This window comes from Syngnathus leptorhynchus, chromosome 1 (genome assembly GCF_054491065.1).
Source record: "Syngnathus leptorhynchus isolate UIUO chromosome 1, UIUO_Slep, whole genome shotgun sequence".
In the NCBI taxonomy this organism is placed as follows: Eukaryota; Metazoa; Chordata; class Actinopteri; order Syngnathiformes; family Syngnathidae; genus Syngnathus; species Syngnathus leptorhynchus.
The window spans coordinates 17,093,368-17,118,860 of NC_141195.1; the positions used below are offsets into that span (position 1 = coordinate 17,093,368).

The following is a 25,493-nucleotide window of genomic DNA, read 5'->3' on the forward strand; positions in this document are numbered from 1 at the left end:
GCTCAACTTGACGACTAATAAATATGATGTGATCTCATCTTATCCGGAATTTCATCTATGTGCTTGCTTTATCTTGCACAACGGCATGAAATGAATCATAGCAGTCTTCATATTTCCCCATGCAATGATTCTGAAATGAATTTAACGAGTTGACACAAGATACAACACAAATGTATACTGAAAAGAAATGTGATTAAGGGGCAGGCGGGGGGGACAAGCTCATTTTGTTTGACGTGTTTTCAGCGAAATGAAACGCTTCAGCGATGTGTTGTTGGACTGAAAAATGGAAATGGTGACACACGCCCTCATGTAATTTGAATGCAGGGGGAACAGCGATGGCGTGTTGTTTTCAGTGGAATTGCAGCCGTGTACCTGGAGCGTAATAACAATGTGACAATTAGCTGGCTGTGCCTTTGCACTCCAGGAATTTGTTTGACCCTCAATCGCAGCCCATAATTAGACAAGGCCGAAAGATGACGTGTCATTAATTGCTTCATTACTCGCGGATTAGTCCATTATGTGGGTCAGTCGGGCCGAGCGGCCGGCCAGGCGTCTGTCCGACACACGCTAACCTCACCGGAGCTACAGGAAGTCCCGCTCAAGGTTGTCTCCCCAAACAGGAAGCGGCAGGCAGGAAGTTAGAGCCTTGGCCAGGAAATGATCAATGCCCCTGAACAATGGAGGAGCTTTTTAAGACATGTTAGCACATGCTCTATTTGTATTTGTCCAGCCTCAGAAGATTTTGTCTCGCACTTCCTCTCAGTTGCCCAATTTTTGGCCCACATTTTTTGCTCAAACGGAGTCACATCGCAGAGGTGTTATGTTTCTCGTGACATGTCTGGCACATTTCATCGCGTTGATAAATTTCGATGAGGAAAATAGCAACTTGCCATCTGTTTTGTTATTGTAAATGGATTTGTGGTAAAGGCTAGCTTTGAGTTAGGTAAAACTCACGTGTCTGCACTTAGGACGTGGGCATCCTTATCAACGGCATGGTTCCCGATCTGGTGGGTTTCTGGGTGGAGTGCGAATACGGCCCGGGGCTTTGGACCGCCGCCACCTTGCACCTGGGCCACGGCCCCGCTCAGATCCAGACGTGTCCCCTCCTCTCTCGGGAAAACTACCGGCCAATCCTCCCGGGCAAAGGTCAGTCCCATTAGAATGGAATCACTGAGATTGAAATATTTACGCCTTACTTAGCACTGCTGGCTGAAAAAATGTTTGATTGTGTACAACGCTTTTATTTTTTGCAGATCATTCGACTGTCTCCGTGGCGATCAAAGTCAACGGCACATCGGTGGTCTCTGGAAGTTTCGTCATCTACGACTGCGGGCGGACCGGAACGATAAACCCCAAAACCTCGTAAGGCGCACCTCTATTATAAGCACTTCACAAGCATGTGTAGTATATTTGGAATTGAGCTGGAAGCGACCAATTTTAGCTTTCATTTGTAGCCTGGTCGGAATATTGTGACGATGATGAGCCTGCATGGGGGGGGGGGAGCCGATGCCCATTTGTGACGGTGGCAGATTATGCGCTGGACTCCCGCTGCTAATGCATGTACAAAGTGCTTAGTCTCGCTAGGCGACAATTGGGTAGATGTTTGCTCCAACTTTGAAGCACAGTGACGTCCTCGCGTGTCGCGGAAGCCAGACACTCTCGTCGTACTGAACATTTCAAGATGATCCATCCGCCAAATAAAACCTCCTAAATGGGTCTTGAATTGCAATAAAGTTAGATTAGCATCATCTCCTAATGGAGGCTGCCGAGTTGCAGCCGCACATAAATGTCAACCGGCCGGTCGGCTGTGGTTAAGCGACGCGAGAGGCGAGCTCCTCTCCTCTCTTCTGCGCTCGCCGCCGCCTTTGCCTTAAAGGCCTCTCCACTTTGCTCCCAGCGTCGTCCTCCGCCCCCATTTGTCCTATTTGGGCCTCAGCGGGTAAATAGTACTGTCACGTTCCCTTGCAGGGTTTCTTTTCTTTTCTATTTGGCTCGCTCAAGGTTTCCCGGCGCAGGATCAAACGTGCGATTAATATGCTGTAACGCTAAGCCAAAGGAAATTGGATATGTATGTCTGGCCGCTCGGCCTGGTGTTTGTTTTTGTCACAAAGAGGCTTTTCTCCTATCTGGAGGCGATCCAGCTGGCTTCCGCTCGCATGTGGGACCATGTCGAGGATCTCCGTTTATCTGATGGCGACGTTTGAGGCTCACCGTTTGACGATAGAGGCCGTTAAATTGCGAGCGCTTTTCTCTGCTGGGTGAAGATGGTGTCAAGGTGCGAAGGCGGCGCTAGCAGGTGGATGTGTGCGAGCCTTCACCCAATTTGCGCGTGCGCGCGTGTGAAATTAGACGGCACGTTTGCAGCAAAGGTGATAATGACTCCGGTGCCGCTCTCACAGGATGAGCGTCTCTCTTCGATCACATTTTAATCACTTCAAGCTGTTTTTGGGAATAATCCCTAAAGAGTTTCTCATGACCCACTTCTCGCCAATCTGAGCTCACTTTGTGTAAAACGTGGCTTTAATAAATGTCCTTGATTTGAATTCCAGATCCGTGCGGACATTAATGCAAACAGTGTTCATGCAAATCTGCCGCACGGGAAGTTGCACTCTTCCAGCATTTGCATTATTACAATGCAAATTCTTCCTCTGTTCTTTCATTAAATAGCCAACAATCATCTCCTCATTTTCTCATGTTCTTCTCGTGTCTTCGCATTTGAATTCCAGAACAACTCCACTCAGCAGCCATAAAGAGGCAATAACATCACTGTCAAGAAATATTAAATGGAGGACCCTTATTTATTTGAAGCAAACCATGCGGGGTTCAACCCGCATTACAAAGCATCGCATTCATCCTTCACACATATCCACAAAACATCAGCGGAAAAACAAAAGCAACTTTTCAGCTATCTTAACCACAAACTTTCTCCATTCGGCAATGTGCTTTGGGTCTCGGAAAAGAACCATTCCACAGAAAGCAATTAGAGCTGCCTCGTCTCGATCTTGTCCGGTCAACTTTATTTTCTAAGAAAGCATGTGGGACACGTGTTTGTTTTCTTGAATTGGTCATTTTGTGTTTACCTCGCGGTTTGCCGTGCTTACATTCAGGTCGCTTGTTTACTTTGACGATAAACGGTGGACAGATGTTGTCGTAAAAAGGACGGCAAACGTTTGAACATTTTCAACCTTGAGGGTTGAAAAAGCAGATAGGTGAATGAGCATGTAGATTGTACGTGTGTGTTCTCTCTTGTCTCTTCAAAGTGGACTTAATGGTCCCCAGAGCACAACATTCCACCAACACCCTGACTAGGACAACCACCTAGCCTGCCCTCTCACTCTCTTTATATCTCTCAGTCAAACACACACACACACACACACACACACACACACACACACACACACACACACACACACACACACACACGGACAGTGGCGTAATCGCTCCCCCTATGTTCCCTTAAGCAAACACATGGGGTGTTTTGCTTGAGCGTCAGCGTCTCTGGTTTTGGCACCTCTTTATTGTTTCTCGCTTTCTGGTGCGGTCACGTCTGTGCACTCCCGGTCTCGGCTGCTCTTTGTCCCCCGTGAAAGCGATCTTTTCTCCCGAACATACTTCTCTCTGACAGAGACGTGATTGAGGATGTGTGTTTAACCGCTGTGTCCACTGAGAGGGCCTAAGAGTGCAGGCCTGCTTGTGTATTTAGCGGGTGCTGTGTGTGCGTGTACGGGTGGGCTCATTTAGAACGAGCCTTTCACCTTTCGTGTTGGACCGAGAGAGCCTTTCTACGAAAATCTTCATGTTGTGTTTGTCAAGTTTACAAACAAATGTATCCAGATCTAAACTTGGCGACAAGTGTATGCAAGTGTGCCGTGGAAGAACTTTGCAGGCGTTGAGATTGTGACCAAGTTTATTATAATTAGCAGAATTGTAGTTTACTTTACTTTGTTATGCAATACTTGGTGATATTTTTTTTTATCTAGCACAAGACAGTATGTATTTAAAAAAGCTCAAAATAATCGTCAAATTCAGAAAAAGCCAACTTTAAGAAAAACCCACTAATGTGCTCTAAAAACAAATTGAAAAGAAGTGAATTTAAAACAAACTAAAAACTAAAGAAAAACAATCTGTGATGAAAAATCCCAAACGTTTATAAAGCTGTGTGTCACAACTTTCCTTTCTGCATAAACATACTCTGACATCCTGTTCAAAGTCTTTCCAAAAGATTGGAGGCTCTTCAAGCTGCAAATGGGCTGCAGGGACCATCTTCATATTTTCACTTCCTGCAAGTGTGGCCATCACATGATCAAATACTTGTGTGTGTGTGTGTGTGTGTGTGTGTGTGTGTGTGTGTGTGTGTGTGTGTGTGTGTGTGTGTGTGTGTGTGTGAGATCACATATGTGGTATAGTTGGATACAAAGGTAAAAGCTGCAGGTGATAAGAGTCCCGAGAAGGTCGTCTGCTTATAATAACTTCACACGCACACACACAAACACACACACGCACACACAAACTGACATTTTTCGATTACATGCTGTCCATCCACGCCCTAACACACAAACACACACACACACACAGACTTCAGTCCTTCCAATTTGAAACCTTGTGAGAGTGTTGCTATTACCGAAGGCGCTATCATTCCTGGTGTGGGACATCTGTCTCTCGCTGGAGGCAAAACACACATTGTGTTCCCTGAAATCCCCCCCATTACACACCCACACACATTCACACCCAACAGCAGGGACGAAGATGCACACTTGGTAAAAACACAATTCAACTCAGAGCAGCATCTTGCATTTCAGGTGATGACGGAAAATCTTTACACACATCCGCAATTTTTGAGTGTTTCCTAAACTCAAATAGAAGGTGTGTCCATTGTCTAATAATGGCTGTCAACTGGAAAATTCACAAGCAGCTTCTCCAAAATAGAAGCCTCCCCCCCTTTCCCCTCAGGTGGAAACACATGGTACTTTTCCTCCTGAGATTTGGGCCCCCGGACGGTCCACACAATCAAGTCTGCCTTTGTCTCGATTTTGCCTGAAGAATTTCAAACGTCCGTCTATCTTATTCCATAAAGCAACGGTGCACGTATATATTTGTTTCCACATGGTTCTCAAATGAGCACCAGAGCTTGTTTGGTGCCTTTTTTCCCCCTTGACCCACTGACCTCATGGATGAACTGAAAGATTTGAAGCAGCTCTATTTCCTAACTCCAACAACATAGAAACAAAGAATTTTGTGTTTTAAAACACATTCAATTCACATTTGAATTGAGTTGCCCACCTGTGACTTGCAGCAATGGGTCGCATCAGCGCAGCACGGTATTGTTGAATTCAAGATTGTTAAGAAATGTGACCTCTGACATCCGACCTCCCCTCTCTCTTGGCTCGTCCCGTGTGGGCCATTATTTAAAAGGAAAGAATAACTGTGAAGGTGGATGGTATCGCTGAAAGAAAATGAGAGAGTCCACAGATCATCCGTCAAATCATTTCCAGAAGTGGCATGTGTTTTGAAACATGGTGGAGACATGAACTTTATTCAAAAGATGATACACATGACTAAATCTTGTTTAGAAGTTGAATGTGTTTGACAAAGCAATGCTTTGTTTTGCTGGCGTTGACCTTCTGCCTGAGTGTGTTGTAACAGTGGAATGAACGCTGTGACTAATCTTCTCTTCCCCTGCTTTTTTGCAATCGCCTTGCTCGCTCATTTTGTGCAACACATGCAAGGACTGAACGAGGGACTCGAATGTTCCCCATTATGCAAACATGCTTGACCTTTACCCTTTCCTCTCTGTTTGTGTCCTTCAGCTGCATCAGCTGCCTGAGTACAAAGTGGAAGTGCTACTGGGACCAAGAGAGGCAGCAGTGTGTCTCCACTAAAGATGAGACAAAGCACAACCTTCTGGAGGTAAATTACACCTTCTGCTTTGAGATCTTTGGATTATTAAGTCCGCCGGCCAGCGACTCAGCTGGAGGCCAGCTTCTCCTGCTGTGACGGTCTGAATACAACAACAAGCGTGGAATTCCAAGCAAGGTTCTGAGAATGAATGACACATGCAGCTCGTGTTGAAATCGGAATGACAACCATCAAGTCATGTTGATGTTCTCGTGTGACACACGAGTCCTCCTTTCCGGTTTCTCGTCAGAGTTCGAAATGTTCACTATTTCCTGATCTTCCCAACAGCATAAACATTTCTTTGATTGTTGAAGTGATTTTCCTGCGGGTACCGTGAAATTCACGTTGAAAATTGATTTTTGTTTTTTGTATTTTCTTGTGTCACTAGTTGAATTGAGAGGCAAAGTTTTTTTCACTTGAAGCTCTTTATCATAAATGTTAATTGGAAATAGAATTAGTTTAGCATAATTTTGCCAGCATAATGCTAACACATTTGCTATATTATTGCCGTGTATTGTTGGACGTGCTACTTAGCAGAACAATTCTCACAGGCATGAAATCTCTCTTCTGTGTTGAGACATTTAAATGGGCTGACGATAAAAGTCTCCTTCTTCTTGACATCATCAATCAACTGTACCTGTCGCAAGACTGACACCTTCGGCACTCAGTGGGAGAGCGTATATGATTATTAATCAGTCTTTATGTGTCTAAAAAGTTCAGGGGGGGTTCTATTCTCGTTTAAGTTATGGAGCATAAATACCTGCATGCCCCCATCTGAATGAACCAAATTTGATCATAATTGTCAATTATGCAAGATGTGTGAATGACAAAGTGTCCAATACCTTGAAATATAACCTATTTCTAAACTCGAATGTCTTGCTACCTGATGGTCAAATTGCTCACAGTCTTTAGGTTTGGAAGTTTTTTGTTATTTTTCCTTTTAACTCTTTAAATCGAAGTAATGTTATTTTCCGTTCAGCGGGTCTGTTATTCCAATCCCTCAACATCTTTCTATTTGAGGCCATTGTTGTTTCCCCTCAAGTGAGACTTCACCCTCTCATTTCCTCCTCCTCCTCCAGAAAAACAGGACAAGTATTTTGGTTGGCGGATGTGTGCAGCCCAACTATTGTCTTTTCTAACTGCCATATGTCACTTCCTGTCCCTCCACCTTACCACAGAACGCCGCTTCCTGTCCCAAGCTGCTGGCCGCAGAAGTTCCTCCATCGCCGTCGGGGGCGGCCCAGGACTTTGCTGTATCCTTGAGTAACGTCCAAGAGGTAGCTCGTGTACACACACATTCCAACTCTGAAGCTGGACTTTAGCCAACATACATGTCGCGAACATAGCTGGAATAAAGCAGAAGCTTATGGTGTGTTGGCCTCAAGCTGAGTGTGGCACAGATGGACGTTTTTGCTCAATGAGGTAGCAAAACGTGCATTTTTATGTTTCGCTGAGCGACTTGCGTCCTCGCCATCACACCTGGCCGTACTCCTATTGTTAACCAAATCTTGTCAAGGACTGGATGCGCTCATATTGTGTGGGTAGACAAATTGTTAGGCGTGGTCAGCCCCTTGTCCAACCTGGCTAGCCTTTTTGAGTCCTTTTCCCCGGGTGTTGCTATGGTGACAGACTTGGAGCCACGAACAAATGTCTCCACACGCACGTACACGCAGAATTCCTCGGAGCAGTTTGAATGAAAATAAACATTCACACGACTATTAGGTTTCGTGACGGACGTTTTCATCAAGTCAACACGGCGGTGAATTTGTGTCACTTTCTTTTGGTCTCCGCGGCGCAGACATCGCCAAATCGCAGATGCTTCTGGAGTTTGTGGGAGTGAAATTGGATTTGGTTCTCACAGGGAGGCACGGCGGGGGTGGAGCGACCCTTGGAGACATTTAAATAAACTGTGATAAACATTCTCACTGATACGCTTAGCAACACGTTTGGGCTCAGATCATTAGACCGCACGCATTTCAAATGATAATATTTTTCTGGGTTATTTGGTGGCAAAAGCTATGGGACTTCCTTGAGGAGATGCCGATCAAACGAGGTGAACTCCAGGCCTCTGACTCCCCTCTCTGGATCTCTCAAGTTGACATACTTGAGATCTGGCACTGGTTTGAAAATCAATCCATTCTGGCCCCTCATACAATTCGCTGAGGTGAAGGAATCCAGATGTGTATGAATATCAATCCACAATGAAGTCCATCGTCTCCTGTCAGGGCCAATTAGGGGCTGCTCGTCGTCAAACTTGCTTTTCTGTACCACGCTGCGGAGTGACACCATAAATTTTCCCAAGCAGGGGGATCATCAGGGGTGCTGCGGAAAGTTAGCAGAGTTCACATCATTTGTTCAAACACTATGCGCATATTTTTTGCCTGTGGTGTGTAGTGACAGGCAAAAGTATGAAAGTCTTTTCATCGATAAAATGTCCTCAGCTCAATAGAATTTGAAAAAAAGTTTTGCCAGGTGTTTCGACGTGAGTGTTTTTCATTCCAGGGGGAGGATCTTGAGTGCGACTTTGGGACCGAGCGGCGATACGAAGCCACATGGCTGAACAGCACCACTGTCAAGTGCAGCGGTGTGACAGTAAGTGGAGACAATTAGCCAAACACCACAAAGTCCATTTGAACAACAAAAGCACTTTGGCGCCGGTGTCACGTTGAAGTGCAATGCAAATGAACTCTGTTGCTAACTGTCTTTGTGTCCGTGTAGTTGTCTACTCATCAGAGGAATCACATCTACCAGCTCAACCTGAGAAGGAGGGGCCGCTTTGGCGAGGGCACTTATGTGGACAACTCGGAACCCATGAAAGGTAAGAACATCATCATCTTCCTCATGCATGTGCAGCCTAATTGCAGACTTTCAAAGTGTCGCTTCTGCTCCCACAATGAATTCCACCTGTGTGAAAACAATATGCTGAGATTGTAGGATGTTGTTTTTTTTTTTATTTTAATGGAAGAATAATGAGCTCTTCGAGACAAACCCGATTAGGCTGCCATTCACATGTAATGATAGTACTTTGTGCATTACAACACATAATCTGACAAGAAGCAGTAATTTACTGTCATTTTATGTTCAGCCGCTGCCTAATTACACATAATGATTGTCGGATATAGACGCGATTGAATGTGTTGAACGCCTTACCAAGCATTATCCAAGGATACGGTTGCAAGTACACTTGGATCACCATGACAACATAGAGAGGACGTGAAGTTGTGTTGAGTTTGGCGTGCTCTCAGCGGCGAAGTTACGAGCCAGGCCTTCCAGATGTGCAGCTCGCACACAGGCCGTGTGAAAGCGCAGAAGAAGGCGGTCTTCTTACAGGTTTTAAGAACATGACGAGTCCGCTGAGTCATCGCGAGTCCAAAACAAAACAAACTTAATGGGACACATACACAAGCTAATGTGCAAAACAGCTTTCTCTGTTTCCTTTCTATTTTGCTCATTCGTTCTCAATTAATCAAGTCAAACGCGAGCTGTAACGTGGAATACTTAAAAACATTTCTATTAACGTTCTATCATTTTTTTTTTAAAAAGTGCATATCGACAATGAACGCACATATTATAGGATCAGCTTGCAATCTAAGCTTCGGTGTACATTCCTTCTAGTGGAGGTGTACAACTGCGGCGTGGGCAGCGGCGACTGCTCGCAGTGCTGGGGCCGTGAGGATCAGGGCCACCTCTGCGGCTGGTGTGAAAACAGCTGCGGACTGAGGGATGACTGTCAGCCAATCAAACAACAATGTCCAGCGCCTGAGATCCACAAGGTAAGCTCATCGCCGACTACAATGGCTTGCATTGGCGCTCCCGGGTCGTTATTATGGCACCACATAAGAGTCGGGCTCGTTCACATGCTGTTGTGCCGTCCGGTGTCAGCTGCTTATGCAATGCTTGAAAGACATTGGTCATTCGAGCGTGTAATGGTGCTAGCCGATGGTCCCCTTGGCCACTGGCCCCCGGGGACGTTCTGTGTTCAATCAGCTGAGCGAGCGCCTTCTACCGCTGTGACCCCAGTTTGGATAAACCGTGTGAAGCTCTTTGTGGAGATCAAAAGAAAAAAAAACATATGGAGCGTGATGCATTGTGGTCAATTTTGTTCCTTGTATCGATCACGGCACTCGTTCAATCGTGATGATTGGCAAAAAGGTTTCGTGTCTAGTCACCGTGGGACGGTGGGAATCGTAATTTCGATCTCTTTGTGTGTCTTAACGTGAAGAAATTGACGATAAAGCCGACTTTGACTTTTGACTTTTTTTTTTACAATAATATTCCTGCGCATTACAGAGCGAACTGCCCAGGTTTGATTAATTTCCACGATGCTCGTCCTAAAAAAAACGTGGGTTGCATTAGGAAAGGGCATCGTGGGTTAAAAAAAAAGTCAAATCCAGTTGCAACATCATCCCATAAATGAATCTGGAAATCTCCTCGCATTTAATTGGATAACACCTTGGAGAATGATTGTTGACATTTTTGGCACAGTAACCTAGTGGTTAGCACATCCGCTTCACAGTCCTGAGGTAGGCGGTTGGAATCCGGTTTCTGGCCTTCCTGTTTGAGGTTTGCATGTTATCCCCGTGCTCAAGTAGCTTTTCCTCCTCCTACCTTCCAAAAGCATATATGAAGACTAAATTGTCCTGAGATGGGAAAGCGGGAGGAAGGACTCTTTTCTTTTAATATGTGCCCTGCATGCAATTGGCTGACAACCAGTCCAGGGTGTTCAAAATTTCTCGCCCAACGTCATCTGGGATAAGTTCCAATTGATCAAAAGCGGCATCGAAAAAGGATGGCTCCTGCTGGCAACATTTTGCATTTGAATCATTGTAATATCTCCTTAATCCGCTTGCTGCTGTCTCTAATTAACACAAATTATGCAATATTTCTTGAGGGAGTACAAAAAGAGTGGTCCCGTCATTCCGGAAGCTTGACGCACTTAGCAACAGAGGTGGAGAGAGGGGGAGGGGGGGGGTCAATTATTAAGGTTCCCTTTTTACATCATCCCTTTGGCCTATCAACAGTTGGAGCATATTAGAAGCCAACCTGCTTTGTGACGTTTGCGTACACTCCAATGGGCCCCAGTGGGCGGTCCGGGTAGCACGGCTCACATGAGGCCCAATCGGGCTGAACTTCCTGTAGATAAAAGCTGGAGTGGCCCAGGAGAATAAGCGCACACACACACACACAGGTCTCGAGTGTGAGTTTCCCAACCTGGACGCATTTGTGCCCATCCCTCATGCTTGAGCTGTCAGCGCAGTGTGACTAACAGGATGCTGCCACACTAACTTAGGTGCATTTGGTCCACGACTCAAGTTAGCTGCGCTCAGTCCTCCGGCGTGGGCAGACCATTGTTGCAATGCTCTCTCTCGCTCTATTTTGCCCTCGCTCGTACTCACACAGACAGACAGACAAAGAGTGAAAGCGAGTGCCCCTGGAGAGGGGCGGGCCGCTGGAAGGATAGCGGCGCTGTGGCTCAGCGGGGTGCGTGACGCAACGCGTTGGCACTCGCCTTGCCGAGAGCTTGCATTAGGAAAGAAAGGATTTGCCTCAGCACGCTTCTTCATACATTGGTAGAATTTAGCCAACGGATGTTAGGGTTTCAGTTTTGCTTTGAAATAGGAGTTTAATTTATGTTGTGGCCACGCTCGTACCTCAAGACGCATTGGCACTGTCGCTAGGCAGAATTGAGACGTTACTGTAAGTGATTGCTTCACAGGGAACGTTTACACCACAAACTAAGCAAAGTGCCATCTGCTGGGTCTCATGGGGCACCACCAAATTTGTAGCCTGGTTGCATTGATGCGCATTTTTGAGGTGGGACAAACCTGAGCAAACAGTCAGCTGAGAGGAACCAGGCTATCAAACTTTCCCTCCATACAAAATAGTACTTTCCCTTTTCTTTTTAGAAAATTGGAATATATAGCCATGCCAAATGTTTAATGGTTTAAAACTTTAGAACATCTTGTGACGGCGTCCAAAACAGGAAGCGCTAAACATAGTTAGTAACATTAAACTGGATTCACGAGTCTGGCAGGCAGGATGGAGAGACGTTCGGCGGAGAAGCGAAGCGTCCCATGGAGTCACAATCCTTTCCTGCTTTTGTCTTGGACTCCTCTTTGATTTGGATGGCGGAACTGCACAAGAAGGCCCAAACAATCTGTTAGTTAAAACAAGATTTGATCAAGGTGTGAACAATGCAAAGAAAACAATGCAGTCGTCATTGCGAGCGGGGCTTTGTGTCGACGCTTTTCCACCGTGTGATCTCCTCGGAGGCCTGTCGGAGGATGAGCTGTAAATCAAACCTCGCAGACTTGTTAGAGGTGCTAATAAGCTGCACGCCAGCCAGCACATGTTGATGTCAGCGAGACGCAAGTAGCCGCCATAATAAACGACTGGTTGTACTTTTTGCTGAGCTCCGTAGGAGACCGACTGCCCCAATGTGCCATGTTGTGCGCATTTCATGTTTAAGTGCGGCGTGGGCGTCACGTGCGTACCAAGGAATGCGGGCGGCTTTGTGTTTTTTACGACACGCCAACAGCCTGTGCTAGTTATGCGGCCAAGGTAAAGAGCCGGGTGGCCTCACAAGCTGCTGTAATGTAACCACCAAAACATGACGATTATTTCCGGTCTCGTAGTGGTTGTGTTTTGCCACCACATTAAAAGACAAGACCCTCAAGCCTGCACTCAGTGAACAACTCAATTTTGTACCAAGCCACACCGTCACTCTCGGAGGCGTCACATTATCAGAATGCCGAAGCGTATCTTGCCCTCTCACCGACACAAGAGCTGTTTTCATTCTCGCTCGCCAAGCTAATAACACAGAGGTGTCCCGGCGACCGCAGCTCAGGCAGGGGTCATTTAAGAAACCATTACAATGGCGAGATCATGGATTTCTCGCCCGTCTGAGATTCTGAGATGCTATCTTTCAGAGACATCCCTTCCCTCCCGCCGTGATGGAAGGTGAAGGCGAGGGCTCAAATGATGTGTGAGAGCGAGAACAGCAGAAATGGTGACACAGGAAATGGCAGCCACACACAAACATGAAAGGAAAGAAGGCCTGGCATTAATTCCCCACGCGGAGGCTCGCTCGGCGCACTCACAGCCGTCGTCAGCATTTGCGGCGCTCTCGACATCGTGTTCCCTAAATTGCCTTCACACTCGTGCACCTATCTGCTGCGCTCTCCACCAGCGCCTGGCTGTCTCTTGTGGGAGGTGAAGGGGGCTCTTAAAGCTGCTCTTTATTCACATGTTCTCCAGAGGAGTCGAGGATGAAAAGGCTCAGACGCTTAAGAGTCGGATTTGTATGCGAGTGTGCACGTGTGTATACCTTAATGCCGGGTCCTTTCAATTGACTCTCCTTGTTCAACACTTAGACCAGAAACTTGGTCCTCAACGTCAGCATCACGCTCCACCTGCATCCTCCTTGGTTGTAATTCGTCTGTGCTCATCTTGTCCACGGTAGCAAACTTTCATTTGTCTTTTTCAGATCTTCCCACTGAGGGGTCCAGTGGAAGGAGGCACTCGCCTAACGGTACAGGGAAAGAACTTGGGCCGCAGGGCTGAAGCAGTCAAAGTATCCATCGGAGAGGTTCCGTGTGAGCTCCTGCCCGAGCTCTACACCGTCTCTGTTGAGTAAGTATTACGTCATCCCCGAACTATTGCGATTGTTTACACGGCTGTCGTCGTGCCCATTGTTCTACTCTCTGCCTGGCCGGGGCAGATGGGATCTGTTTGAGGCTGCTGGTGTGGGGTTCAGTTGGATTTGTGGTGGTTCTCAACCTACTCTCTGTCAAGTCCCCCGAGTTAACTTCTGTTGTGAGTCAGCGCTAGATAAATACAACTGGCTTGACTTTAAGAACAATACCAATTTGCTTGTGCCTTCTGCACGCACATGATCAATCAGTGCAATCCTGTTGAAAACATTGGTGTCAGACCCAAGGCCCGCGGGCCAGATACGGTTCGCCACGTCATTTTATGTGGCCCGCAAAGGCAAATTGTGCATGGACTTTATGTGTCAATGTTTAAATTACTTTTGAAAAAAATGCTAACAATTTTTATTACCATTCATCTTTTTAAAATATTTGAACAGTTTTTTTACTAGTCTGTGATTTTGAAACTTGTTTTCATCAGTTTGTTTCATAAGTCATAATGGCCCTCAGAAGGAGACTATGACCATGATGCGGCCCACGACAAAAATTAGTTTGACACGCCTGGTTTAAACGCACACGAGATGATCATGTTCAATAGCTTGTTGTCACGGTAACCCGCCACGCTGTCTGGCAGGTCAGTGCTCAGGCACAGTGATGTGAGTGTGGCTGAGATGTCTAATGCCAAAGTGCTGACATCTCAGCTCTGAGCAATGAATGTCACCTGGAGGGGGGAAAAAGAAAAGAAAGACAAAGGAAAAGGCTGAGGTCTGACACAACAATGAACTCCAGTGGCCTCATTAATTTCAACTAACAGAAGAAACCGCACTGCTAGCCACACTTATTGATTTGGTGAACCAAGAGCAAATCAGAGCTGCATTATGATAAAATGCTTCCTTAGCAAGCGTAACATCGATCTAGTGGAGGTTCCTTTTGACAGAGCAAAAATTGTTTCAAAGCCAACACTGGCCTGAAAAATGGCAATTTGACTTTTTTTTTTTTTTGGTGCAAATAATTTCGAGCACATTTGAAAATGAGTCATATTCGTTGGTTATTTTGTTGTTCCAAATCATACAATCAATAACAAATTTCTGAGTGCAATTGTCACAATACATATTCAAATCTTGACCAAAAAGACGCACCAAGCTAAATGACACACCGTATTCACAGTAAGGACGAAATAGAAACGTAATTTTTTTTCACACCCTCAGTATAGAGATTTTATCGTCAGATCCACTTTCATTCAAAAGTATAAAGGTCATATGAAATGTTCACATTTATTCTAAAAAGGCACTTTTTCAATTAAGATAACGTTAAATGAATCTCCGGCCACAGGCAGCCAATTGACGGCCGGCATGCCAAATCTTAAGTGCTGTGCGTGCATCTTCGCATCAAAGGATGCCGGCGTATTTGTGTTTTCGTACATCAGGTTATCACAACTATTTGTATGCGGCGCGCTTCTGAAATGACTCCATAGCTTAGGGATTATCGCCACGTAACCATGGAGACAGCGGGGTCGGGCGTCATAACAGAGCTGGATTGGAAGTCAGCAACTTTGCAAATACATTCAAAGTTTCCGGAGCAGCTCAAATGGAAGCCTTTATCTGGTTACGCTCCGCTGAAGCCCGTCATTGCATTAAAAGCAGGTGTGCGTGTGACCCACGACTCCAACCTGTCGGGACATCTGCCCCTGACCCGATTGCACAAAACGCGGTGAACCCCGTTTCACTCTAGCAATGAGCTCATGCGTCTTGTTTTTCATTGGCTGTTTGTTATGACAGCAAAGAACGTCTATCCTCGGCAAATCACAACATGTCAGCGCATCCAACGTCGTCAGCACAAGGCGCCCACTGGCTGCTTGATGTAATTGGATGTGATCCTGTGTCATCGCCTTCATTTCAAGTCATTACATTCATCTCCAACCGTCAAGCGTGAAATTACGTGACCAAGTCTTTTTTTTAAGATGTCTGTCATAAAATATCTGCGAGCAAGCTGCTCAGATTTTGGTCCTATTGCGACGCCATTTACATAACAGATGAAAAACATCTACTCTTTTCAAGCATTAGCGTGTGGAAACCAAAAGAAGCAGAGCTGCTTTGTTGTCGGATGCGCATATTTGCAATAAGTGCACGCTCAGCATAGCCTACAGCTCAGAGGTACATTGAACTTTGAAGACTGCGGAGAACTCCGACATACAATTTTATTGAGTTACGGGCTTCTGCTTGCTTCGTGTTATTATCCAAAATTTCAATCACGAGCAGTTAGGGACAAATCCCAACATACTGAATCGAAATCAAATCAAATTGTGAGGTTCTGCCCTCATCATGCGAGTGCGCGGAGAAGTGAGAGCAAAAAGACCTGATTGTTGATGAGCCTCGCCATCCACTCCCGGGAAATGACAAGCAACATCCTTTCATCTCAAGCCAATAAATTTGCAGTAGCGGGCTGGTGCAAGAATCTAGCTCCAGGGTCAGACCAGCCTGGTCCCGTCCGCCTGTTTCTTTTTGGAGTGTATTTGAAACACGCAACACACACACACACAGCCTATTTTTTAAGGGCACTGGCCAACGTTTATTTGATCGGAGCTTCTACGTGCTGATTGGTCTGTTTTTTTTTTTCCTTCATCAAAAGCTGCACTGGATGGATGCGGCTTGTGCATACGTCCCATTCATCATGTTTCTGTCAGGACACGAAACGGCGCGGCAGTCCGTGACGGCCCGTCTAATTTGAATATGAGATCATTACACATTTTTGAAATGATGCTCTTGTAATTAATAAGTGCATCAACTGATGGCTGTCAGTGCAGGTTGGCTACCGTCAGCAAATCTGTTGACTTATTTATGTGAGCGTGTGTGTTTTTCTCATGCTTCTTAGGTTCTGGTTTGGGGGGCGTTCAAGACAATTTCATTTTTATTATTTTTGTTGGAAGAAACGTAAGGCTTGACAATCAAAACATGTCAAATGATGCCAAGATGGACAAAAGAATGGAGAAAATTTGTACACACAGCAGAAACAAGAGCACCCGAGAGAGTGAGAACCTCCGCCAAGAGCCAACAAAAAATGAGTTGCTCACATGCCGTTTGAGTCAGATCACAAAGCAAAACCCATAAAAGCTCTTTGAGGTGGTGAGCCAGCATGGTGTCTTGTCGCGTCCAACATCAGTGAACCCGGAGGGAAGCATAACTTGCCTATTTGGAGTTGAGGGCCCGAGACTGTGCAATTTGCTGTGCCTGATGCCCCGTGGTCCCACCCCCACCCCCTGTCCGCCGCTTGGGTTGAAATCTCACTTTTAAAAACACATTCATTCACTTTGTTGCTCGCTGACTAAATGTACAGTGCAAAAAGTATTGGAATAGCAATTCCTTTGTTTTTGCCATATGTTGATGACGTTTGGTTTTCAGATTAAAAAAATGAATAGGAGACAGATCACTTGCCTAAACATTAGCTCCTATTTGAATTTGACTGCATTTACTGCTAAGCAAACACAAAGACCCGAGAGCTGTCTTTAGATCAATCAGAGTTCCTGCACAAACAATCCAACAATTTGGAATGTCATGAAAAAGAACTCCATGACTGTTGACATCAAACGGATGATGACAAAAACATTGTGAGAGCTGTGAGGAAACACCCAAAGCCAAAAGTCGGTGACATCATCTCATTTGGTAGCAGCAGAAAGAATTCTCAAGTCTACCAAATCATTTTGTCTGACAAATAAAAAAAAAATTGCATCCAAACTAATTGAACAATGACCTCAAAACACAACAAAGGATTTCATCTGTAGAAGGTCTTTAACTGGTTTTGCAATCATTTCAGATGAGGTGGAAAAGCAAGAGTGTATTATTGTCAAGTCAACCTCAAGCGAGCACGTCGCCCGCGTGTCTTGTCGCACCTCTCCCACACGCGGAGCAATTCCGCCACATACTCTATGTACTGTAAATTCCTCTGTCAATCATGCGCTCGCTCGCGTAGCACCAAGCAGCTGACTCAATGAAATTCTCAGAGCCTGAATTACCCCAAAACTTGAATGATTGCTCAGGCACACAGATGTTGCGAGCTGATCTGGTATAAGTGGGGCATGCGTGGTTGCCCTTGCAAAAGTGCCACACGGTCCATTTTTGCATGTTCTGGGAGCGGCGGATACAAATAGACTGATTTAACACGCGTGTGTGATTCATCAACCCGGAGACGAATTGCTGTAGCAGATTTTCAGGCTTGAAATAGCGCCATTGCACGGCAGGTGCAAACCGTGACTGTTTACTGTAGCCAGGAGGCGAAGGAAGGTGCTAAAGGTTCCTTGTGACCCCCCCCACACACACTTGGGCGATGTGAATATTAGATGCCCCCGACGACACGCACGACGGCTAAATGACAGCTGGCGAGCGAAGCCTCCCGTGTGGCCTGACACATCTGGTCGGAGGTGCTGTGAACTTTAGCTCTGGTAATATCGTAGGGCTTATTGGATTCCGCATGCAAATGCGATATGCTTTGATGAATGAGTTCATAACCCCCCCCCCCCTCCCAGCTTTCTATTTTGTGTATTGTTCTCTTTGTTTTGAATGAACATTATTAAATTGGCTAAATTATTGCGTGCTCTCGTCTCTCGATGCGCCCAGGCTGGTGTGCGTCACCGGGAGGTCTCCGCTGGACGGGACGGATATCGTCCAAGTAAACGTGGATCAGAGCGGGACGGGGAAATCGAAGGAGGCCTTCTCGTACTTGGTGAGTCTTACCAGCTTCCTTCCGCATTCTTTTCTTCTCTCTTGTTCCCCCGCTACCCACCGGGAGAGTCCTCCTCGGCGAGCCAGCTGAGTGTTAACAGATGCGCTTTATGGCTGGGAAGAATGCGAGGCTGTGGGAATCTTCAGACGTTTATCGGAGCAGCCATTGTCATTTTGCACCGGCTGCCAGTAAAAACAAATCATGTCCGCCGGCGGTTGTGTTAATTGACCTCGGCCCAGATGACGGAAAGAGCCATAAAAGCAGCTTGTGTCATCTTATTTACAGGCAAAGAGGTATTAGGTATTCAGTCAGGCTGAAACAGATGATAAACTGCTCCCTGCCCGTGAGATAAATCAGCCCCCGATCTTGAGACTTCACGTTATATGTAAGGACAAAGGAAATCCAAGACGGCGGGCACAGCTCTGGATAAGCATTTTGGCCTCCCAAAAGCAATTGACCGCAGGCGCTAAAAGAGTGGCAGAAAGGGAAACTCCTTTTTGGAGACAGGATATTTGTCTCTATCTCTTTCGTCAAACCTCAGGAAGGAAACATCTGCCTCCTTGCACCCGCTCACAATAGGTCTCCTCGGCGGACAGGCTGAGGAAGTGAATCTTGTCAGCCAGGATGAGAGCTTTCACCCAGAGCTTTCACCCAGAGGCGAGGTTCACCGAGGTTCACCGAGGGGCTTCGGACCGAGCGGGAATGCTGATGCAATGTTGGATATTCATCTTCAGTCTACCCGCACCTTGTGTGTGTGTGTGTGTGTGCGTGCGAACAGTAGCAAGCTTCAGTTTTCTGCCATCTTCACACTGGCTTTCACCGAGCTGCTGCTACAGTCAGCAGCTGTCTCGGTCAATGTGAGAAGACGAGATATTAAAAACCCAGAGCTTGAGGAAATGTTGCGATTTTTTTTTTTGTCAGCATCAGGAAGCAGCGCACGCATTGAAATACGTTCTGCCTTTTCAAGCTTGAGGAAAAGATCATGCTGGGTGGCCAAAAAGCAGAATTAGGACTTAAACCTGACTGCACACGAAGCATATTTACACGCCCTAATGAAACAAACTTGTAGGCTGGAAAACTTTTTGTCTTGTAGTGAATAGATTCTGTCATTCAGCCATTTTGTACTTCCAACACATAACTGGCAGTCTGTTTTTCCTTTGCTGGTTCCACCTAATGTCTGTTTATTAACAAGTGACACGGTCTGTCAAAGCTGAGAGCTCATTTACGGCTTAGTCTGGAAGGATTTGGACTTTAGTACTTGGCCTGAGGACAGAAAGGTGTCAGGTTTGACAACCACCACGGACCAGAGAGTGCCAAGGTCCCCTCGAGCAAGGCCCGATAAATGTCATTTCCCCCCCCCTCAGAGACAAATACATATTCTCCTTCTTGTTCTTTGCGATCAGGTCCCAAAGATGGTCTCCATGGAGCCCAAGAAAGGCTCACGTTCCGGAGGAACCCGAGTGACCATCGTCGGCGAGCACCTGGGAATTGGTTCTCAGGTCCGAGTCATGGTCAACAACACGCTGGAATGCATCATCACCGAGTAAGTGATAGTTCTGTAGTCGGCAATAAAAGTCTTCTCGGGCGTGTCATTAATAAAAGCTACAAATCTCGACGTGTCTTTCCACACGATAAATTAAAACTTCGTACAACGCCGGTTACATTGGATAAATGTGATGAATTAAAGATGGCGCTTTGTTGAAGTCCTTTTCCCGTCCGTTTTTTTAGGCAAACAGACGACAGTATTCAGTGCACCATGCCTCCGGCCCCGCAGGCGAGCAGCGAGTCCATGCCAGTGTGCGTGGAGTTTGAAAACGTCTTATGTCAGAGTGAGCAACTGAGCACCACGTACACGTACGAAAAGAACCCCACCATCAGCTTCATCAAGCCGGACAGGAGCTTCCTCAGGTGGCTCAACAATCACATCACGCTGTTTTTTCAACTTTCTGCCGTACATCGGGATACGACTTTCTTGGGTGTGTCTGTGTTGCAGCGGCGGGAGGATCATCACAGTGGCGGGCCATGGCTTCGACCTGGTGCAGAGTGCCACCATGCAAGTGGCGGGAATTGGACAAACTGTGAGTCATGCTTACAAGCCATGCCGTACGTGTCACATGTATGAGGGGCCATTTGGGCTATCATTTAGGATTAGCCCTCACATTCACTACTGAAAAGCCCTGAAATGCACTCGCACACAATTCTGAAAGGCTCACAAAGGCTCTTAGAAATTTAAGCTTCAGACCCCAAAGGCATGTTAATTCGGCAACTTTAGCGGTCGTCTCACTTCATTACTTTGACTGGACGGTGGACGGTAAAGTTAGCTGTCAGCTGCACACGTCACACGGCTTCTAACTCAAAATCTACATAGTCTTTGGACAAAATGCAACTTTTCAAAATAAAAGTACCCATATTAACTCAATGAGCAAAATCCTTATTGGAAGACGAGAATCAACTATATAGCCATCCATCCATCCATCCATCCATCCATCCATCCATCCATCCATCCATCCATCCATCCATCCATCCATCCATAATTATTATTATGTCAGCACATGTCAATTCCTGTTCCGGCTGTTGTGTTTTCAGCTCTGCACAGTTGTTTCGCCCTCTACGATCACATGTCCGTCGCCACCCTCCAGTCAGTCCCAGCCGAGTTCGGTGCAGTTCTATCTGAATGGAGTCCTCTACGCGGGGGACCGCCCCTCTCCTTCTGATAATGACGCCAGTGAAGAGGAGGAGGGGGAGGAAGAGGAGGATGAAGATGAGCTGCATAAAGGTCACTTCCTGTTGGAATACGTTGAGGACCCTCAGTTTTTCACAGCCAACAAAGAAAAGTTGATTAAACATCACCCAGGAGAGCAGTTGACACTCATCATCAATGTGAGTCACATGACTGCAAACATTCAAGCCTCATTTCATACAAATTGGTGATGATTCGCGGTATCTTCATGAAGCTGATAAAGGCACAGCCTTGAAGCCGTATTTTGGAACATGTTACTGTGAATAGGATCGTCTTTCATATTTCACACTCAATATCAGGCACGGAAAATAATCTTAATGATAATTTATTTGGTAGAATTCAATGAAACATTCCGGCCCTCATTAAATGTTGTCTTTATTTAATAATATATTCATGCACAAATTGAATCTTTTGCACCAAATTTGCAAGCGAGCCTAATATTCGATGATTTTGGATGTGACACGTAGCCTTAGGGCCTTACACGTTGCAGTTTCTCTCCCTGTGGTCAGGAAGTAGAAAAGACAAGATCTAAAGTGCTACGGCACTTTAGTTTAATCCTTGTAACCACAAAGTGTGATTATGAATGGGGAAGAAAGATAACTACTTTGGACATTTCAGATCCACAGTTAAACATTGGCAAATACCTTTATAAGATTTAATAACATAAATATTGGCTTTACGCTATCAAGTGGATGTCAGACAATGAAAGACTGTCATGATAGATTAACATAGTATATATATTTTCAAAATGATATCAAAGCCATCATTTCATTCTGCCGGAAATGATATGAGTGCGTGCCTGTTTTCTATTGAGCTCTGCTTCGCAAACATTGTGTGCATTGTGGTTTGCCCAGAGAGAGAGTGAGAGAGAAAGAGAGAGAGAGAGAGAGAGCAAAGTGAATCCTGGCGTGTCAAAAAAGAACAGTGGTTTCTTCTGCCAGTCTGGCATGTATTCCAGATATTCATAATTGTATGGAATTTTGACCTGATGATGCTAATTGCAATCGGTCAGCACGTGATGCCACCTAATCTCCAACACTACATCCATTCAAAAGATTTATTTCTAGATCTGTGATTTATTTCTGACTTTGTCAAGCGAGAAAAGCGAGTGATGATAAACATGCAATCACGAATGGCTTGTTTATAGTTTTGTGTGTAAAGGAAGCTGAGCGGTAAACTGAAGCGCTTCCACTTGCATAGTCACACGGACCACGGGCGTCGACAACACATTAAAGGCTGCGTCCCGGGAGACGCGCCGGCTTCTGGCGTGGGCTCCCGAGCACCTGTGCTGTCGGCACTCGTCAAGCACCCGTCTGCACGGATCCATCCAGCCGGCCAGAGGGCTTCCCGCTTCAACGCCGCGTGACGCCGTGTGACACGACATGCTAACGGCGCAATCCGAGGCCCACCCTGGCGTGCCGCTTCCCCTTTACGTTAACCAGACAGAGTGTGTGTCAATGACTTGTGTTGTTTCCTGATTTATTTTAAGACTTGAAATTCGACTTGTGCTTGACCTGAAGGTAGAAACTAGGCTGAAAAGAAAGAAAGACAGTCTTTCTTTATTAGGAGAGAGACTGTCAAGCAGAGGTGAAAATAAGGAGCTGAGCTGAAATGTGGCTGCTTTGGTTTGAGGTTTTTTTTCTTTTTTTTTTGCCAGTGTCGGTTGTTAGTGTTGCCTATGGGCTTGTATACATTTTACCAAATGCTAAAACATTTTTTGGCGATAGCGTGATGGTTTTCGTGTCAGCATGTGTGTGAGTGTGTGTGTGTGTGTGTTGGGAATGATTTGTTGACAGAGACCTGGGAGGTGGCATCCTGCAATGGCGACAGGAGAGGGCCTTGAGGGTGCAATCAAAGCAAGGAAGCACACTAGAATAAACACACACACATACTTCCTCACTTTTGGGAAAAAAAAAAAAAAAACAGTGGGGATTGCACTTCCATCCAAATTGGCTCTCACTTTCCTTATTTTGGACTTGTTCCATGTTGGTAATGCTATCGTTATGGTCGCCAAGTTAATTGTGAAGAATTGTGGAATGAAAAAAGGAGCGTCGAAAAGTAACACAATCAAAGCAAAGTTGACACTTGGCTAAAGGAAAAGCAAATGGTGATGTTTAATCGGGCTTTCCCGTCATGATCGAGTCATTTCTTCGTTATTTGACCGATGAAACAAAAAGCCATCTGCAGTCTGTTCATGCAAGTCAACGTGACTGTGAAGGCAGAAAACATTTTTTATCTGAGCATCGGCTTTCGATCAGTCAACATGTGCTTCCTGTTATGGATTTAATGTTGCAATTTTAGCTTGCTTTGCTTGTGTTTCTTGTCTTGTATTATGACGGGAGTCATATTTTTCTGTGGAAAGTGACACAATTATACAATTGGGGGCAACCAAGCAAAAACGTATTCCATTTATTGCCCGCATGTTAAGTCTGTAGGTGTGAACGCGAGTGTGAATGCTTGTTTGTTGCAAAAGAGGAATAGTTGATTCATTAAACAGTGATGTGTAATTGATTCATCGTGCATCCAGAAAAGGATAGATGTGATTTGTTTTGCGGCAGTAATGCTATGTTGCTTTTTCCACCCGACATCGTCCAGCAAACGGCCTGAGCAAGTTATTTTAGGCAATCGCAGCGCCTCCGTCAGCAAATATATTTGTCTAGGCCCGGCCATTTAAAGTTAGACGGATCGTTTGCTGAACTCGAGCCCCGATTATAAGAATGTCTTTTGGTCTCCTGTGCGTGACAGCCGTGAGACGACGAGCTCGTCGCCGCAGCGGCAGCCTGCCTTATCTCTCGCTCTTTGAGGCTCCCTGGTGACTCTTTACTCTCAGCCACTGACAGCTGTTTGTGTTTCTTCCTATGGCAGAAAGGGCCCAGCGATCTGGAGTTGATGCCGGACGAATACTCGGTGATGATCGGCCCGTACCCTTGTAACATCAGCTTCCACAATGACCAACTTTTCCACTGCACCATCAGCGGGCTACTGAGCTCCCGCGAGAACGAGATGCCCGTCACCGTAAGTGTGCCTGCCACTAAGCATAACAGGGGCATTTTGTCATGATCTGAATATGTTTAAAGTTCTTCAAGGCAAGACGGTAGCAGTAGCTTTTATTTACATTTCAACAAAAATAGAAGTCATGGAAATTCCGACATGATTAATATGATCGTTGAGGGATTGGCCAATTGGACTTGAGATTAATGTCCCAGTTTGACCCTGAAATTGAAAGTGCTGTGTCATCTCCTAGCAGTTTGCCTTTAATAGTTTTGGTGATTTGGGATGTTTCCGATGTGCGTCAGGCTGCCAAGTGTCTGCTCACTACGATGTGGAGGCATGACCTCACTCACTTGTAACGTGACCCGCAATGTGTCAGCAATCACAAGACGCCACAAAGTCATTCTGCACGCTTGGCTTACGGCACCTGCCGTCTATTTGCCCATTTATCTCCTTAATCCTTCATCACTTAGCCATTTTTAGCAGTCGATCTGTCAGGAAGACTTCAATGTGCTTCTGGTTGTTCTCCTTGATGTTGGTTTTGTCAGTGTCACAATGAAGAGGTCTTCATCACGCTCGCCGAGTCCTTCGCAGTCGTGATAAAAGCAGACATTCTCGTCCTAGCGTTCGTCTATTCGGCTCCATTTCTATGGGGGGAAAGTATTCATCAATATTTAAACAAGAGCCAGAATGTGAGTGGTTTGCTGAAATAGCTCCGAAACATGTCAGTCTGTCGCCAGAGTGCTGCCTGCTGCAAAAACCATTTGCCTTTTTTTTCCTTTTTTTTTTTTTTTTCGCTCGGAAATAGAAATATTTGTTTTGGGTTTCCGCAAGAACCACTGTGTGTTTTTACAACATTGTCTGAGAATAAACACTTGCAATTAGCAAAGCGAGGGCTTAGGTCAAACGAAGGCCACAGCATGTCAAAAGCGGCTGACATTTAACACGGACGCAATCACAGGCTGCGTGCGTGTTCTTGGCCATTGTGTAGGCAGAGTGGAATACATTTTATTGGATTCCCGCCCTGACTTTTAGAATGGTCGATCTATTTTTGCACGCCTGCATTTAGTTTGGCTCTGAAGCGGAGCCGAGCCGCATGAGCTGATGAGAGTGTGTTTCCAAACAGGACCGCCATTTCCCCCTCCACTGGAATGATGCAAGAGGGTCTCTCGCGGTTGACAGAAATTCTCGGACCATTGAAAAAAAAATTGTGTGGGGATGGAAGGCTTGTTCATTTATTTTTATACATTTCTATGAATGTTGGGATCGGTTTAGGAGAGGGAAGGAAGTGGCGAGGGACGAGAGAGATTCTGGCTGCTGACTGGTCACAAGGCAGAAGTGGAAGTCCTTTTCTTGTCACATCTGGGTTAGGATGAGTCATGTGACTCCATGCAGGGAGGCCATTTGTCAAGTCTGCACTTGCTCATTTGTCCCACATGCACCTGTGTGTCCTATAACGACTCCATGAATCTTCACGTTGTCGGAAACATTCTTAAAATGTG

General features: G+C 45.8%; 1 protein-coding gene across 1 annotated transcript in view; it reads left to right on the top strand.

The window, feature by feature from the left end:
- The window catches only part of plxnd1 (plexin D1), a 50,834-nt gene that overhangs the window by 13,390 nt on the left and 11,951 nt on the right, over window positions 1–25,493 (top strand). The window contains exons 7-20 of the mRNA XM_085918060.1: window positions 969–1,146; window positions 1,254–1,362; window positions 5,808–5,907; window positions 7,074–7,172; window positions 8,398–8,487; window positions 8,614–8,713; window positions 9,511–9,668; window positions 13,382–13,527; window positions 18,155–18,260; window positions 19,664–19,803; window positions 19,989–20,168; window positions 20,254–20,338; window positions 20,847–21,140; window positions 23,866–24,015. Of these exons, the coding sequence (XP_085774186.1) occupies window positions 969–1,146; window positions 1,254–1,362; window positions 5,808–5,907; window positions 7,074–7,172; window positions 8,398–8,487; window positions 8,614–8,713; window positions 9,511–9,668; window positions 13,382–13,527; window positions 18,155–18,260; window positions 19,664–19,803; window positions 19,989–20,168; window positions 20,254–20,338; window positions 20,847–21,140; window positions 23,866–24,015 (1,935 nt within the window). The remainder of the gene's footprint in view (window positions 1–968; window positions 1,147–1,253; window positions 1,363–5,807; window positions 5,908–7,073; window positions 7,173–8,397; window positions 8,488–8,613; window positions 8,714–9,510; window positions 9,669–13,381; window positions 13,528–18,154; window positions 18,261–19,663; window positions 19,804–19,988; window positions 20,169–20,253; window positions 20,339–20,846; window positions 21,141–23,865; window positions 24,016–25,493) is intronic.